Below are 18801 nucleotides of genomic sequence, written 5' to 3'. Positions count from 1 at the left end.
GTGAAATTTGGTTTGAAGATGAAAATGTGTTTGGACATACGTTTTCAAAACATATTTCCCAAATTTATTTAGGAAAAACATGTGTATTATAGGGATTTGGCCCAAAATCAGCTATTGAGCTGGTTTGGGGATTTGAGATTTTGCCAAAATATAGGCCAAATCTATGGCCAAACATATGTTTGCCAAATAAAATCCAAGTTTATTTTGACAAAATATATGGCCAAACGGGTACTTAGTGTGTGGTGTTTATCCCCCTATTTTTCTTCTATCTTCTTTTCTTGCTTTTTTTGCTTCTTCTTCTTCTTCTTCTCACCCTTCTGAGCGAGGATTTATTGGAAACAACCTCTCTACCTGCACTAGGTAGGAGTAAGGTCTGTGTACAGACTGCCCTTCCTAGACCCCACATATTAGGAACATACTGGATTTTTGCGTACAGACTGCCGAGGATTTTTGATGTGATTTTAGAAATTCTTTTCCACTTTATTGTTTACTCCATTTCAATTATGTGGATTAAAAATAAAAAATGAATTGGACGAAAGTAATGATACGAAGGACAGAAAGATTAGCGATGTCATTCTAGAGGGCTGCTATTTAGAAATTAATCAGTGTGTCCTAAATTTCAATTTTTCTCCTGAAATTAAGATTTTTAGTTCAAATTTTCAGGACGAAATAAGTATTGGCTACCCCTTAAATAACAGTCCTAAAAATGGCTATTTGTGTACTATAACAGTCCTAAAAATGGCTTTGTGTACTTCTCCCATGAAAATCCACTAGAGGCCTGAGATTAACAATAAGGCTGACGTGATTGGGCTGAAAAATGCACATTTTGCGCACAAAAATTCTGGACTAGATTCAACGCACGTGACCCATGAAAGCCCAAATAACTCTGGTCCATGTTTGCGCACTCATGTGTATGTTTTCTTTTCCTTTTATTTTGCAAGATTAAGATGAGCAAAACTAATACTGAGTCTGATCAATCTAAATAATTTTTCCTTACTATCTACGTGAAAAAGAAAATAAGTTTAACTTTAATATATTGATAAGGTAAATTTGTTGCGGTAAAAGAAAGTTTAAGTAATCTACTTAAAGTCTTATTATAAAGAAAATTTTACGGCAAATATGAATTGGTACCTAGCAAAGATGCAGGGCCGACTTTTGGTAAAGCCAAGCCCAAGCTTTAGGCCCCCAACTTTAGGGGCCCCACTTTTTACCCTAAATTTTTTTAATTAAATATTTTTACTCATATTACATATCTTGGTAAAAATTAGAAAGGAAAGATATTTTTATTTCTTAAAAATGGATCCCTAACGTGTAAATGCAAATTTTATGCAAGGAATCAAGTGATTATTCCTTTTTTTTTTAAAGTCTTTTTCTGATTAAAGATTATGTAAACCATTTCGCTTCTTTTCTTGCTTTCCATAATATTCAATTTTATTTTTAATCTTTCTCAATTCTCAGCAAACATTACTACTATTATTATTATTTTGTGCCTCCAAGAGATTTTATTGTTTTGTATTTTTTTGCCTATATATTGAAAACAACAAATATTTATTTTCACACCAAGTTAGTGAATCAGGTTTTTCTATTCCAACTTTTAATTTTATAGTTTTCATCTAATCGTTTGTTTTTCTTGATATTTTTAGTACATACGCATATATTATACTTTTAATATTTATTAAAATTTAAATATGTCAAATAGAAAGTAAGAATGCATTATCCAAAACTTAAGAAGAAAAGAAAGTTGAATTTTTTATACAATCCCCAAAAGAAGAGATGATAGTACTATAATTGATCTGCTCAATCATATAAAAAGACTTGATTCTTTTCCAAATGTTTATATTGCTTATAGAATAATGATAACAGTTGCATGTGGCCGCCGTCAATCACAAACTAGAATTTTAAAAGAAGTTTTTTAAAATTAAAATTGATAAAATCTTACTTAATATCAACCATGGCGCAAGAAATATTAAAATTGATAAAATCTTACTTAAGATCAACCATGGCGCAAGAAAGATTGAATAGATTAGCTATATCATCAATTGAAAAAGAATTATTAGAATAAATTAATTATAAAATAATTATTCATAATTTTACATTTAAAAAAATAGAAAATTAGATTTCAAATAATGTGTGTGTATATATATATATATATATACTGCCTTTGATGTATATATATATATATACATCCAAGGTGGCTCAACATTATTGGGGCCTAAATAGGCTGCCTTTAATTTTTTTTTTTTATAAAAAATTTAATATATATATATATATATATATATATTAAAGGTTTTTTAAAAAGAAAAATTAAAGGCAACCTATTTAGGCCCCAATAATGTTGAGCCACCTTGGATGCCAAATGGCATGCTATAGTTGATAGAATTGCATTGAGAATGTTAAAAAGTACTTTATAAAATCAATATAAAATGCGCATAAAAAACACTTTAGTTTCTGATCAAATTGAATTACGGAATATTGAAATGAAACAAGCTCAATATAACAAACAGGATAATTAGGATCAGCAATAAACAGTTTTAACTAGTTGCAATTGAGTCTTTGAAAAGATCTTTGAATTGAGTCTATGAAAAGTTCTTTGTCTTGGCAAAAGAAATTAGTGGTCTACTTATTGTTCTTTTTTAATTATAAAGGACCGTTATCGTTGTAATTTAAAAATTAATAATATTATACTCGGCCTGTTTTCTTCCATCTAAACCAAAGTGACCGACCATTAAATCCGGTCAAAAGTGATATAAAAGCTACAGCAGTATAAATGCTAAAATAGAAGATGCTTAGTTTCAACTCAGAACTCTTAGTCTGCCACGTACAAACGTTTTGTTATAATCTCTGCCCAAAAGTATGATGTTTTTGACCTTCTAGAATGTAACCTAAGTGTAAAGGCCCTTCTAGATGTGGACTTGTGTAAAGTCTTAAATACGACCTTCCTGTCAAGGAGCACGTCCTCAAAAATCTGAAGCATGACACTTGATAGAAAGGTACGAAGGTCGAGTATTAGAATTGTTGGTTAGAAGGTATTCGAGTGTTTCTCCTCGCTGTGTCAGCTAGTCTGATAGTGTTTTTTTATTGTGTTTCACTTTTTTTTTGTCTTTCACATTTTGGCCTTTCTATTTATTTGTTGTATTTTACGACGTTGATACTATTTTTTTGGTTTCTATTGTTATTACAGATCTATTATCTCTGAGCCGAGGGTCTCCCGGAAACAACCTCTCTATTCCTTCGGAGTAGGGATAAGATATGCGTACACTCTACCCTTCCCAGACCCCACTAGTTAAATTCTGCTCGGTTGTTGTTGTTCTAGGATTTATGATCTCTCTTTCTTTCACATTTTAACTTCTAGTATTCGTTAAACATAATTTTCTTTCACGAAGTAATGCACAAAATATGCACTTGTAACGATATACAAGTAAGATTACCCTGTTTTCTGTTAAAAACTACACGTTCAAAAAATTTTGACACCAAATGCTTTAGACGAGGCTTTCTATGATGTAGACTTGCTAGTTGCTACTACTCCCTCCGTTCCAATTTAAGCGAACCTGTTTGACTAAGTACGGAGTTTAAAAAAAAATGAAGATTTTTGGAATTTGTGGTCCTAAACAAGTCAAAAAGGGGCCCAGAGTGTTTGTGTGGCTATAAAAACTTCTCATTAGGGGTAGAATTATAAGTTTAAGCTAAATTGTTACCAAATTTAGAAAGAGATCATTTTTTTTGGAACGGACCAAAAAGGAAATAGGTTCACGTAAACTGGAACAGAGGGAGTATAAAATATGACCGACTTTATATAATTAGGCAAAGATTACTTTTAGTCCGCGACTGAAACTATTTATATTCGATAGCAGTAAAAATATACATAACAATGTATATATACACAAAAATATAAAATAAATATACATACACTTTTTGATTATTATTTTAAGAGCAGTTATGCAGTATCATTTTCTCTATATCATTTCTTTAATCAGAATCCAATTACTAGTTACTAGTTTTGACTTAACCGATTTGCCCCATCTAAGCCAAAGGTGTAAGGGATAGTAGCTAGTCTCTTTCCTTTATAGGCACAAGTCATCAATAATTTCTTGGAATTTTTTTCCAGAAATATTCAAATACCACCAAAATTGAGCAATTTGATTAGATACTAGGGTATCAAAATAGTACACCGAAAGGAGCTTAATTATCCAATAGTACAAGTTTTTTCAAGCATTAGTCCAATTATTGCCTTGAACGTCATTAGCTACACCAACTACAAATATCATCTGTTTTATTTACATTTGCCTGAAAATGACAACAAAGAGCGACAATACCTTTAGCAACATGCTCTTTTATATATACGTAAGCAAGGTCTGACAATTTTAATAAACCTACTTTTTATAAAATGAAATAAAATCACGTATAAACCTTTACGTATCAAAATCCTTTTCCACTTTATTAATTTAGTCTCTACCTACATAATTGTCATTGCATAAACAAAAGTCGTGGAATCTTGATTGGTCAAGAAAGATTACGATATCTTGTGGGGACGCATTGTTGTACCAACTTTATTCCTAGCTAGTTTAGTTCAAGTTAGCTATAGTTTGAAAATGGATATATAAAGCAGAGACGGATCTAGGATTTTAGTTTCATGAATTCAATATTTAAATTTATGAGTTCATATCTACTATTTGTTGTAATTTTAATAATTTTTTAAATATAAATTTATGCTCGTGTCAAAAATATTGGGTTCAATTGAACAAGGTGGATCCGCCCCTTATCTAAAGGGGTTCAAATCCACTATTCCCATATCCACCCCACCTAAAAGATAATTTAAAACAGATAAATTTTATATTTTTTAAATGAGCAAACTGCCCATTTGTTGGCTGTCACAATCTGGCAAGTTAAGTTTAATCAGCATAACATAATGGTTACTTATTTATTTAGTATGGCAAATGTAACAAACAAGAAAACGTCGTCTGCAAATAAATTATTCAAATATATTTGTGACAATCAGAGCCCTTAAGAAAAAAAAAATATCAACGTTGGACTAATTGTATATTCTTGGTGGAGACATGAGATGAATAGCATAATACTGTTCAAATTTCGGCCGAAGCGTAGATGTCACGTATGTGCTCAGCCTGACGCAAGGTTTGTATGTAAGAAAAATATGTTTACATTAAATATTTTATTTATATTTAAATGAGTTTGATATAATAATTCATAAAAGTAAACTCAATTATAAGTGTGATAATTAGTTATTGAACCGAGTACTTTACGTGCTTGGTGAGTCTAGTATGGCGGTGAATGTAGGCTCCACCGGATGAAGCCCGTAATGGAAGGGTCCATCAGAGTTTCATTTATTGCAGCTAAATCGATCCCCTCTCCAGCCCTTATATAAACACACGATCAGAATTATTTCATATCTAATATATGTTGTATATGGTAGTCATCCCATTGACGCCGCCATATTGAAGAAATGGTAATAGAGAGGAAAGTTTAGTTCTTCGTCCATCCACGGTACACCTCAAATAGGTTTGAAATTGTTCTTGCTGATCCAAATTTGTTTTTTGCCCTAATATGATCATGTTTGATCTTCGGTTATATTATATCAATATTCTTATATTGTATTGTCATGGGAGGGCCAACGGAAAGGTAGAGACAGACCGAAGAAGTATTGGGAAGAAATGATTAGACAAGGTATGGCGTTGCTCCAGCTCACTAAGGACATGACCATGGATAGGAAGGTGTGGAGGTTGAGAATAAGGTAAAGGCTTAGGTGGCCGAGTGTTGTCCTCGTTTGTAGCAGTAGCTTTGATACACCACTTGGTGCCTTTCATGTTTTTTCCCGTACCCCTAGTCTTCTGTTACTACTTGTTGTTGTCTTGTGTTTTGGTTTTCTGATTGCATTACTTTTTGCTAGTTTCGTATTTTTGCTTTGGTTATCGATTCAGTTTGCCTTGTTATTGCCCCTCCCCTCTCCCCTTCCTGAACCAAGGGTCTTCCGGAAACAACCTCTCTGCTTTTTTAAAGGCAGGGGTAAGGTCTGCGTATGTTATTACACTGGGTATGTTGTTATTATTATTATTATTATTATTATTATTATTATTATATTGTATCCATATAAAAAAGAGCAATGCTATATTTGTTTAAATTTTCACAAGACCAAGGTTCACAAAAGAAGGTCATATTAATATTGATGAAACTATACATGATTTCTAACAAAATTAAAGTGCTGTAGTCCGACATTTCTCATAAAGTATAAAAGTTACTGATGTTATGATAATTAACTTTAATTCTTAGGTACCTTTAATTTCTATGAAAATAATCTTCCATCAATCTAATACAATATACTCTTTTATATTGAGTGACGCTCTAAAATAATAGTCATATTAAATCGGACCTAGAGAGTATTTTCCTTTCACCTTTTAAATTGGAACGTGATTCATACAACTCTCTTTACTTCATTTTTTATGCACTATTTTTGAATTAGTATAGTTCTTTAATTTCTTAGAAATAAATTCCTGCTATTCAAGCTTTGCAAATCATAGCCAAGCTCATATATCCGGATAAAATATTATATACCAAAAGAAAAAAGAAAAATGAGTTGTCAATGTATTGGTTGTAAACGCAGCAGTTTAGCTAGATGCAATTATATATTAATTCGTTTTCTAGAGGTAGAATAATATATATACAAGAATAACTTAATTAAAAGGGATAGTGCATTATAATTCATGAATTAACTTAAATACCAAAGAAGTAGGAGATAGAAAATAACGTGGTTTTATTCTGAATCATAAACCAAATGACATTACATAACAACGAAAGAGACCCTCCAAAAGATAATTAAAGAGGATCTCTAAAACATTGACAAAACACATAAATTAATGGAACAAAGCCTGTCTGCCTCTTCACCCCTAAAAAAAACTTTCTTGTCCCTTTCTCCGACCACTTGGTATTCGTTGAATTTCTCAACCTTCCTCGTGGAAAAATATGTATAAAGAAAAGAAAAAAGCCTAAGCCATAGGGTCATCTATGTTTACAACAGGTTGGATAAATTCACAACATGGTTAACAAATTAACCATGCAAAAAATATAAATAAAAAATCCTCCCTATAAAATTAATTAACCCCACGGCAAACAAGCTTAAAATTAATGGACATGGTTTTAAAGGGTGAAGTAGACCTCACAAGCCTAAATATCCAAGAAACATGAAAAAGATAATTAACAGTATTTCGGAAAATATTTTCACGGAAAATAATTTCCGTCATACCAAACACTCTAATTAAGAGAAATTGCGATAGACGATTCACAACCTTCACATAAACATTTTGAGAGCAGAGCGCAAATTCTTGACAAAATCCTGGACTGTCATTGCAAATTCCTCATCCATCTGCATGGAATTAAGACTTTTTAAGATTTTGGAATGAAAAAATGAACACAAAAATTAAATAGCCTTTCCATGGAGAAAGAGAAAATATTGACAAGAACAACAACACAAAAAAGTAATTAGGATTTAAGTTATATTCACCAACACTAAACTTTAATTGTTTTTACTACATTATCAATGTAGTTAATACAAGATAGTAGATTAGTTATCATTCTAATTAACAACTCCCTCCTTTCACTTTTAGTTGTCAAAGTATTCTAAAAATAAATTTTCATTTTTACTTGTCACTTTTCCCATATCAAGAGAAAAATAATTTATTTTTCTTGTTTTGCCCTTAGCATTAATAACTCATTCCAAATTATTTTTCAAATCCATTAAGACTACACATCAATTAATATGGTTACCATGGAAATTATGCACTTCTTTTTTTCTTAAGAGGTGTGCAAAGTCAATAATGAACAAGTAAAAATAAATGGAAGAAGTACCAGGTTACAAATGAATGTACAGAGATTTATTTATAATTAATTACCTTACACTAATTTTTGTGCAAATAATTTGTTTACTCTTGAATGCATATATAGAAATTAAACTCGAAATAATATACCTGAGCAATTATAGTTATGTCAAGAGCAGAAGTTCCAAAAGACAAGGCACAGGTATTGATGACTGATAGATGAAGTTTCTCAATTTCAGCTACTGTTTTGTCAACCAATCCTTTCTTTTTCTCACAGTGAATTCTAACTAAGACATCTTTCTCAGAAAATCTTGCTTCAATTTCTGGAAGTGGCTCATCAATTGGTAGAGTCCCACTTGAGTAGTTTTCATCTGAAGAAGAATTTTCACCATCTCCATAAAGTTCATATTTCTTAACAAATACAACAGACTCCACTGATTTTTTCTTTATTTGCTCCTCAAGTGTCTTCACTTTCTCTTGGAGTTGTTTCAAGTATTTTATAGCATCTCCTAGAACAGAAGCCTTGTCCATCTATTCACCAGATGAAAAAAAAATTAATATCAGTAGTTTATCAGAGCATTTAGAGGTGATAAAATTAACTCTTTTTTTTTTTTTTTTTTTTTTAGTACAACCTGTCCAACTCTAATCAGGTTAAATTATGATCATTTTGTCGATTGAACCAAAATAACCCAACAATTCTTGGGTCAAGATGGTTTAACCCAAACGGGCTAAGTCAAAATGCTACAAAATATACAAAATCAAATTTAAAGATTTTTTTTTTTTTTTTGTAAATATGAAAGAAATTAAGGTTATAATTTAAGAAAATCATATTAGATTTTACTATTTTTTTTAAAAAAGGAAGATAAATTATGTAATGTTGGACGGGTTGGATTATATCCCATTTTGAACTCTCCCATTTTCACCTAAGCAAACTTTGGACAGATCAGATCATGACTTATTTACTGATTTAACTCATTTTATCTTGCCCAAGTTTAACTAACCCATCCATTTGTCACTCCATGCAACAAAAAGATTAACTCATCCATTAATACATACTCTATCTGCTTCAAAAAGATTGTTTTAGTTTGACCTGACACAAACTTTAAAGAATGGAAGACTTTTAAGATATGTGGCCGGTCTTAAATAAGTCAAAGCATTGTGTGGCTTTAAAATTTTTGAAACTTATGGTATGAAATTTGTCATAGCATTTGTGTGGCTATAAATATTTCTTATTAAGGAAATATTGAAAGGCGTCAATCTTTTTGGAACAGACTAATAAGAAAATAGTAACAATCTTTTTGAATACCTTTTTGAGTCCAGGAATTAGAGCGGATAAAGCAATGAATCTTTGGCTGAGTTTTTCACGTCTTTTCCTCTCCGCAATAATGTGATCTTGAGCTTGTGTTAGTTTCCCATTTGTACTAACAGTACTCTTAGCTCCTTCATAATTAGCCTTAAACATGTAATTCTGATTAGCAAAAGAATCTTGAGAAACCAAATTCTGATGATCAGCTGCAAATGTTATACTGCTGTTGGATGACATAGTAGTCATTTCCTCTTTAGGTTTCACATTCGCAACTTGGTTAGTGTAATTATTTGAGTTGATCAAATTGGAGCTCAAAATATGATCATTTTCATAGGAATTATTCCAGCTCTGAATAGTTTTAGGATTTTTCAATGGCCTTTCATGATATATATTTTGGGACATTTCTGCAGGTCTCTTAAGGCCAAAATTTGGCTGAGAAATGAAAGATTCATGCAAATTTTCACCAAATGAAGCAGCTATTGATATTGCACTGAGCTCATCAAATGAGTTAATTGGCCACTGTTGATTAAAACCATGATATTCCATTTCCTGCAACACAAACATATATATATCAAATCTAGGTCCAAACTTCGACTATATATAATCTTGAAAAACTCACGAAAATTAGTATGCGTTTGGACAAAAAAATTGTAATTTTCGAAAAAAAGTAGTATTTGGAGTAAGTTGAGAAATGAAGATGTTTAAAATTTAAAATTATGTTTGGGCATACATTTTATTTAAAAATATATTGCAGTTTTGTGAGTGGGGAAAAAAATTAAAAAAATTTGAATGGTTTTTGAAAAACTCATTTTCGAAAAATATACAAAAACTTACAAAATTTCATGGACAAATACGTTTTTGAAAGAAAAAATCGAGAAAAGAAAAAAAAATCTATGAATTAACGGGTCCTTAATTAAACAGCATAGAAGTATCTTACAAGTATTCCAAGTTTCTTGAAAATTCCCAGAAGCAAAGTGTTGAATTCCTGAAAAAGATCAAAATTAAAGAAGCAAATTAATATATGAAATGGGTAGTCATAAAAGTAGAATATATAAGGGTTTAAGGAACTGAGGACTTACTTTTAATTAAGAAAAAGGACAAAGCTTATCTTTTACCAATCTCAAACTCCTCTACTTTTGGAGACTTTTTGCTGCCATTTGTACTATTTTCTTCCCCATATATATAAGTGTCACTATCTCCATTTTCTTCTGTCTTCACGAGGTGGTTGATGTGAACCGGCTTTAATTTGTGGCATTAAAATATAGTAATAATAATTATAATTCAAACCATTGGGTGTGAAAATAAAAATTTGCAAGTAGATCTTAAGTGGTAGCTTTTAAGCTGGTGAAAGCTAGGATTTATTTAATCTGCTTTTTTGTCTTATTTGGAGTTTCTAAGACTTTTAGGGCTACTATATATGAATAATGATAATGCTTCTAGTATTTCTATAAATTTTCCTATTATATTCCTCCACCTGGCCATTGACAATTTAAAAGTGGAAAAACTTAATAGTACAACAAATTAAGTTGTATATTTTCTCCATAATGTTCCCACAACCTGTGTCATCATCCTAAAAAATCATCCTCCAGATTTCGCGGGACTTTGATAAGAACCTTTGACTATAATAAAGAACATGGAATTAACCTAATATATATTAATTAAGCACATGTACGGGCTTCTAAAAATAAGCTGGAAAAGTATAGTATAATTGGAGGAAAAGATCCTATTCGTTCATGGGAGACACAGCAACCCTATCCTGTCGTATATATACGCCAACAATATGGAGTATTAATTAATATTAGTACTAGTGATAATATGTTGTGCACGTATGAATTAAGATATTCTAGAACTTTTCTTGAAATAGCACTTTCTTCTTTACTATTTCTTATATTGATACTTACCGACCACATATACCGAAAGAAAGATAAGTATTTGGACGCGGAAAAGAATTTTATACATACACTTTGTTCCATATGTTTTCGGTTGTTACGGGGTTGCATCAAGGATCTGCGCTCAACCTATTTCTATTTGCCCTGGTGATGGATGCACTGACTCATCATATTCAAGGGGAGGTGTCATAGTGTATAGTATTTGCTGATGACATAGTTCTGATTGATGAGACACGAGGCGACATCAATGAGAGGCTGGAGGCACTACAACACAATATATCTATAGCTACAAAATCTTAGCTACGAATTTAAAAATCATGGCTAATAAAAATTAGAATTTCCTGGCTATTTACAAATTCGTAAAATTTGCTAGCCACAAAAATTAAATTGGTAAAGCTAATTCCTCATTTTTGCTATAATTGATAACAATCATAGCAATAACTATCTAAATAACTACAAATTTTTTGCTACAATAAAGTTGCGCAGCTAATCATAAGTTTTTGCCATGCATTAAAAGTTATTGTAGCAATAGTAACTTTTTAGCTACAATAAGTTATTTAAAATAAAATATTGTAGCTAAAGAAATACATTTGCTTCAAATTATAAAAAGTTGTGGCAATAATATAGCTACTGATTTATTGCTATGACAAAATTTTGTAGCTAATTGTTAGTTTTTGCCACAAACTGAAAGTTACCGTAGCAAAGGTAACCTTTTAACCATACTAAATTATTTAAAATAAAATATGATAGCTAAATAAATATTTGTGCTTTAAGTCCTGAAAATGCGCGGTAATAGTTGGCTTAGTAACTACCATTATTTGTCATTATGGAATAACTAGCCACAAATTTATTGCTATGATAAAATTTTGGTAGCTAGTTATTAGATTTTGTCACGAGTTGAATCCTACTATAGTAATAATAATCTTTTGGGCATATTAAATTATTCGGAAAAATCTAATGAGTATTTTTGCTTCAAGTTATAAAGAAAATAAAAATAGTTGGCTTGAATAAATGAAAATGGTTGCCAGGATAAAAATATGAATATTGCTCAATTACGAAAAATCATGACAAGTGTTGTCCAACACTATTATGTAATGAAAAGTTAATGTCAAATGTAACAGTTACATTTTTCTTAAATATAGGAAAATAGTAATTGTATATGATAATGGAAGAAAATAGTAATTGTATATGAAATTAAAGAATTATTTAACATTCAAATAACTAAGATTAAAATACAAAATTATTCTTCATTCTCAAATAGTAGATCATTTGTTACCTCCTTATAGCAGCAAACTTATCAATTGACTTCTTAGATTTATCAAACTCATATTTTATTTTATTGCAATTGTTGTTAATTATATAATTTTTTATGTAAATTTAAATTATTATTAATAGTTGTAGATATTTATTTATGTATTTACTTTATTATTTTTAAATAAGTGTACTTACATTTTCTAAAAGAAGTATTCATATTGAAGACCTTACATTTTTGTATTCTTTTCTTTATCATTTGTTTTTTGTGAATTTATTTATGTAAGGTAAAAGTTCTTATCAAACTATCTTCTACAATTTTTTTAAATCAAATTTGGTTTATTAATATTTTTATTTGGTATTTTAGTTCTTTAGTTACTACAGTAGTGGACCCATAATTTTTATTATTGGGTGTCAGTCTTTAAATAAGTAAATACTCGAAGAAGTCAAGAATGTATATGTATATATGTATATCTATTGACAAATCGAATAGGGTACATTAATGGTTTTACAAACACAAATTATTTTTTTTTGCTTTTTGATAATATAATTAAGATCATAGTATAATTATAATTAATTATTTAAAATTGGATGAGCTAATATGAAGAATTTGAATTAACGAAAAATAATTATTTCCTTTAATGTTGCGAATAAATAATTAAGCCTTTGAATTAACTAATTAACAAGAATTAATTTAATTATTTTTCGTATTCATCATATAAGTAAAATTATTTTCAAATTGACAAATTGAATAGGGTACATTAATGATTTTACAAACACAAAAATCCAAAAAGTGAAATATTAAATTAATTTTTTGCTTTTTGATAATATAATTAAGATCATAGTATAATTATAATTAATTATTTAAAATTGGATGAGCTAATATGAAGAATTTGAATTAACGAAAAATAATTATTTCCTTTAATGTTGCGAATAAATAATTAAGCCTTTGAATTAACTAATTAACAAGAATTAATTTAATTATTTTTCGTATTCATCATATAAGTAAAATTATTTCCAAATTGACAAATCGAATAGGATACGTAAATTTGTTTGGATAAGAATAGCATTAGCATATGGAAAAATTAGTTATAATAGTATTAAGAGTCAAATTCATTAAAAAAAAAAAAACTTGAAGCAATCAGGAGGAAACAATAGAATACAAAGTATATTCTAAATGAATTATCATTTTTCTATTATTATTATTATTATTATTATTATTATTATTATTATTATTATTATTATTATTATTATTATATAAATAACAACTTCCCTTATGTTCTATATTAAATTATTTGATGTAAAAAATTATAAGTCATTTAGGCGTTACGTTTTCCCTAATCAATTTTTTCTATGAGCATAACACCAACCTCTTCATTCCCATAAATCATAATGGAAGAGATTTTTTTTAAAATTTATTTTATTTGACAAATCTTTGTTGATAATAGTATTTACATATTTTTTAATTATTTTCATTATTAGATCATAGAAATAACAATATTCTTTTATAAGATATTTCTATAGAAGTCCTCAAAAACTATAATAAGGCATCTAAAAACTTTTATGAAAAGAATTCTTTTTTCATTGAGCCGGCTAAATAAAATATTTAGTAGTCATCATTTTCAAGAACTTATACATTTTTTGTTAATTTTATTTTAAAAGTCAAACACATTGTTTATTAACTTTTAGTATTTTTTTTAAAAAAGTATATTTTATTGATATAGGAGCGCGTACCCTAAGACTAGTATTATTGAAATATGAACGTATAACAAAACAAACAATATCATCCAAATGAAAAAGCGGTAAAGAAAAAAATATTTTACAATATCTTTAATTCATGCAAATAGTGGTTTTTTTCTATTTTAGTTAAACGTAACTACTCTTTTGGTTTTTTTATTTGGTAATTAACTTCTTTTGTATTAATCACCAAAGATCAGTCTTTACAAATTCATAGTCTAGCATAAAACTCTGTTGACTATCTCATCATCAACTAATATACTGGATTGCAAAATAGTTATACTAAGCTACTCTACTATCAAAATTTGCTGCATTTGTTTTCTAGCTCTAGGAACTACTGTAACATTACATATATAAGCTATTTCTCGTGCTAAAACTTCACTGCTACGATATATCTGTTCAAAAATATGTGTATTCCTTTCCATCCATAATGCATATGAAGCTTCAGTAACCACCATTCTGAAAATGCTGGCCCTACTTGACTTTCCTTTGGCTTTGTTGATGATCCATTGAAGATGTTGATCCCAGTTGTGATTATTCGATTGATCTTCTTGAATCCACCTCATTACTTGTTTCCACAACATTACTGCATATGAGCATAACAAAAAGAGGTGATCTCTTGTCTCCACATGTCCTTGGCATAACACACATTGTTGGTTAATGTTCAATCCCCAGTTAACTAACCTGTCCTTGGTAGGTAATCTTCCTTGTAGTAGTAACCATAAGTTGAAGACAGTCTTTCGACGAGCAGAGTTCTGGAATAGCAGATTCTTCCAACTTACTCTTGGTAGATCTCCTAATAGTTGTAAGTATAGTTGTCTGATGGTGCCAATGTGATCATTTGAACTTTGAGCTTGTTGCAGAATATCTCTTGAAGCAATTATCCTCCTGACCATCCAACTAGCCTGCTTTGGAATTGGCATGTCCTTCAGTTGTTGTTGTTTAACATAGTAGGCATTAATCCATTTGATCCATAGTTTGTCTTCTTTATGAGCTAAATCCCAGCACACTTTTGCAATTGTTGTCTTGTTCCATAGAAGAAGGTTGATGAGGTTCAGACCACCAACAGATTTAGGAGTACACATTCTCTCCCAAGACACATATGCTTTCTTAGTGATAGTGTTGCTACCATACCATATATAGCTTCTACATAAAGCCTCAATCATCTTCAGCACTTTAACTGGAAAGATAAACAACTCAGCCCAGTAGGCTTGGATGCCAAAAATAACAAATTGAACTAGGTGCACTATGATAGCTTCTTAGCAGTCCATGAGGAGATCTTGGCTATGATCCTATCAATTAAAGTTTGCCATTGGATCAAATCAATTTCCTTAGTGGATAAAGGAATGCCTAAGTATTTAAATGGTAGCTCTCCTTGTACAAATCCAAGATGATCTAGAATCTGTTTCTTCACTTCCTGCTTCACTCCACCAAAGTAAACTGAGCTTTTACCTAGGTTAGCTTGTAGTTCTGAGGCCTCAGAGATTTGAGAGAAATACTGGTACATAGCAACAATGGAAGGTAGGTCTCCTCTTAAAAATAGAAGGAGGTCATCAGCAAAGTGAGTTATGCCCAGTTTTTTGCACCTGGGATGGTATTGAAATTTGGCCTCTTTTCCCAACTCAGCAAGTGATCTACTCAAATATTCCATTACAATTGCAAATAAGAAAGGAGAGATAAGATCTCCTTGTCTAAGTCCCTTATCAGCCTCAAAAGGTTCAGTAGATTCTCCATTTACAAGAACAGTATAGCTAACTGTTTTAATACACTCCATAATCCATTTAATGAATCTGGCAGGGAAGCCAATCTCCTCCATCACCTGTTGTAGAAAAATCCATTCCACTGAGTCATATGTTTTCTGGAGATCAATTTTAATCATGCATCTAGGAGATATATGGGCTCTAGTATAGGATTTGACTAACTAGATATATGGGCTCTAGTATAGGATTTTACTAACTCATGAGCTAGGATTACATTATCAGCTATCTTTCTGCCAAGAACAAAACCAACTTGGGCTTTACATATTATACTTGGCATGACCTTTTGTAGTTTGGCAGCTAAGATTTTGGATATCATTTTTTACAACACTGAACAACAAGCAATTGGTCTGTATTCCTTGATTGTGGTGGGCTTAGAAACTTTAGGTACTAGAGTAATGATGGAAGAATTCATTGGTTTATACATCTTGGCAGTTAAAAAGAACTCTTTAATAGCTTCTTTGACTTGGCTGCTGATGATACTCCAGGCCTTCTTGAAAAAATAGCATTATAACCATCAATCCCTGGAGCTTTATCATCTCCAATGGGTTTAAGACTCTCCAGAATTTCTTGATCAGTTACTTCTGCACATAGTTCCATTTTTTGTTGCCGAGATAGAATAGGACCATTAGACATATATAATCTATTTATGGCAGGAAGTGATTTAACTGCTGAGCCCATGAGTGCCTTGTAGAATCCCAGGATCTCCATTTTAATAGCTGCAGGATCAGTTACCCTATCTCCTAGACCATTTGTAATTTCTGTAATCTGTTTTCTTTGTGATCTTTCTTTCATAACTGCAGTGAAATACTTGGTGTTAGAATCACCTAGTTGAATCCATTTTGCTCTTGCTTTATGCTGCAACACACTTTCTTCAATTAGAGACCACTTTTCAAGGTTGAGTAATGTCTCTTTCTCCTTATGTAGTAAGCCATCAGAATAAATACTTGCAAGCTGCTCTTGTATTTCTTTCAATTCCAATCTAGCCTTTTCAATCCTCTGAGTAATGTCCTTGAAATCCTTAGCATTTAAAGCCTTTAGAGGAGCTTTCAATGCTTTAAGCTTAATCCATATTGTTTTTAGAGAACCAAAATTATTTGAAGAGTTCCAGATAGATGACACAATCTGATGGAAATCTTCATGAGTAGCCCATACATTAAAGAACCTAAAAGGGGCCTTTCCTTTCCAAGAAGAAGCTGCTAGAGTCAATACCGCAGGATTATGATCAGAAATTTGAGGTAGATCATATGTTGTCTCCACATGGCTCCAAGTCATCATCTACTCATAGTTGCCAAAAACTCTGTCTAACATGCTACATACCCTATCATCTCCAGGTTGTTTATTTGTCCAAGTATAGTACTCTCCTTTCCAAGGAAATTCTGTTAATCCTATTTGCAGAAGATAACAGCCAAATTCTTGAATCTCTGAGTAACTAATAGGATTACAAGATAGTCTGTCATTAGGATATAAAACTGCATTAAAATTTCCTGCAACTAACCATGGACTTGTGATACTTGTTGAAATTTGTTGCAAATTCTCCCCTAGTGATCTTCTTTGCTTTATCCCATTGAAACCATAAACAATAGTGAGATAGCAATCTATATCCCTCCCTTATACTTCTTACTAGACAATGAATCATTTGAGGATCATCATTAAGTCCAGTAACAGTAAGATGATTAGCATCCCATAGTATCCATATCCTACCATTTCTAGCTTCATTATAATTAGCTAGCATACTCATCCAGGAACAAGAAATTTTGAAATTCTTTGAGCATTATTTTCTTTTACCTTAGTTTTCACTAATCCTACTAACTTTATTTTATTGCATCTAATATACTCCCTAACTTCCTTCTGTTTATACCTTTTATTTACACCTATAATATTCCAGAATAACCACTTCATTGTTGATTGCTTGTTCTACCTCTATCCTCAAGTGGCACTTCATATTTGCTATTGGACACTGCTTCAAATCTATTTCTCACAGGAATGGGGGACATGGGAGGAAAATTAATGAGGTTCAATTCTGGGCTTTGGACTGTTTTTCCTTTATCTTCCTGCCTTTCAACATTTGGAACCATACTTGGTAGGTCACAGCTTTCCTTAGAACTCTAAACATCAGTTACCTTATTAACAGTAACTTGTGATTCAGCTGGGGCTGTTTCTCTTTGAACAGGTAGGTACTGGGGCCTTGGTTCTCCATTCCTATGTATTTTTAGTTTTCTTCACTTAGTTAGGTTGTTGTGTAACATGTCTCACTTAGCTTGAGCACCTGTGTCCTACTATTTGACACTTCTCACAATAAGCAGGTTTCCAATCATAAGTAACACTTTGCAAGAATTTCTTCCCAATTGGATCCATCACCCACACTTCACTTGGCAGCTCTTTGGTAACATTAATCTCAATAAGCATCTGAGCATAGGAGACTCTAGTTTGCTTGGTTGTGCACTCATCAACAAAAATAGGTCTTCCAAACACACTGGCTATCCTGCTCAATGATCTCATTCCCCAACAAGACATAGGAAGCTTGGAAAATTTAACTCATAGTAGGATAACAGTAGAAAATTCCTCAGTGAAATCAAAATCAGGGGTCCACGACTTCAGAATTATAGGTCTATTAGCTATAGAATAAGGTCCAACACATAGAATTTCATGAGCATCTTCCATAGTTTTGAATCTGATTATGTAGTAGCCTTCATCGTGATATAATGGATATGGTTCTTGGACATGTGACCAATGTAAGTTGATGTATCTCTTCCTCTTCCACCTCTAATTTGTCTAATTGAACTATAGGCTGTCTATCTACAATTAGCAGTGGAATATAAGATAGTGACATACCATTTGTAGCAAATCTATTCTTATGAAAAAGCATTGCCCATGAATGTTTAGATTCTTCTGTTTTTTTGTTTGTTACCACTGGTTCCACTGGTTTTTCTGCTGAGTTGACTTGAATCTGCTCTGGATGTTGCATGGTTACTGTTTCATTGGTTGAAACTTTCATCGGATCTGGTACTGCTTCAATTGGTGCTGGAGATGCTAGA

General features: G+C 31.2%; 2 protein-coding genes across 3 annotated transcripts; both read right to left on the bottom strand.

Moving 5' to 3' along the window:
- Positions 1-6766: 6766 nt before the first annotated feature.
- LOC104228470 (transcription factor bHLH18-like) lies at positions 6767-10268 on the bottom strand. Of its 2 annotated transcripts, XM_009780935.2 has the most exons (5): positions 10209-10268; positions 10067-10114; positions 9130-9678; positions 7974-8354; positions 6767-7372 (listed from the first exon to the last, which is right to left on the bottom strand). In XM_009780935.2, exons 3-5 carry the CDS (start codon positions 9673-9675, stop codon positions 7298-7300), a joined length of 1002 nt encoding a protein of 333 aa, XP_009779237.1. In that variant the 5' UTR covers positions 9676-9678; positions 10067-10114; positions 10209-10268; the 3' UTR covers positions 6767-7297. The 2 variants fall into 2 exon arrangements, with proteins under 2 accessions (XP_009779237.1, XP_070017084.1); XM_070160983.1 differs by lacking the exon at positions 10209-10268 and having other exon boundaries at positions 10067-10144.
- Positions 10269-14293: 4025 nt separating this feature from the next.
- Positions 14294-15172, bottom strand: LOC104225710 (uncharacterized). Its single transcript, XM_009777564.1, has one exon. It carries the CDS (start codon positions 15170-15172, stop codon positions 14294-14296), a length of 879 nt encoding a protein of 292 aa, XP_009775866.1.
- Between the last annotated feature and the right edge of the window lie 3629 nt (positions 15173-18801).

The sequence above is a fragment of the Nicotiana sylvestris genome, chromosome 1 (genome assembly GCF_000393655.2).
Source record: "Nicotiana sylvestris chromosome 1, ASM39365v2, whole genome shotgun sequence".
Lineage (NCBI taxonomy): Eukaryota > Viridiplantae > Streptophyta > Magnoliopsida > Solanales > Solanaceae > Nicotiana > Nicotiana sylvestris.
This window is presented reverse-complemented; position numbering and strand designations above follow the sequence as displayed.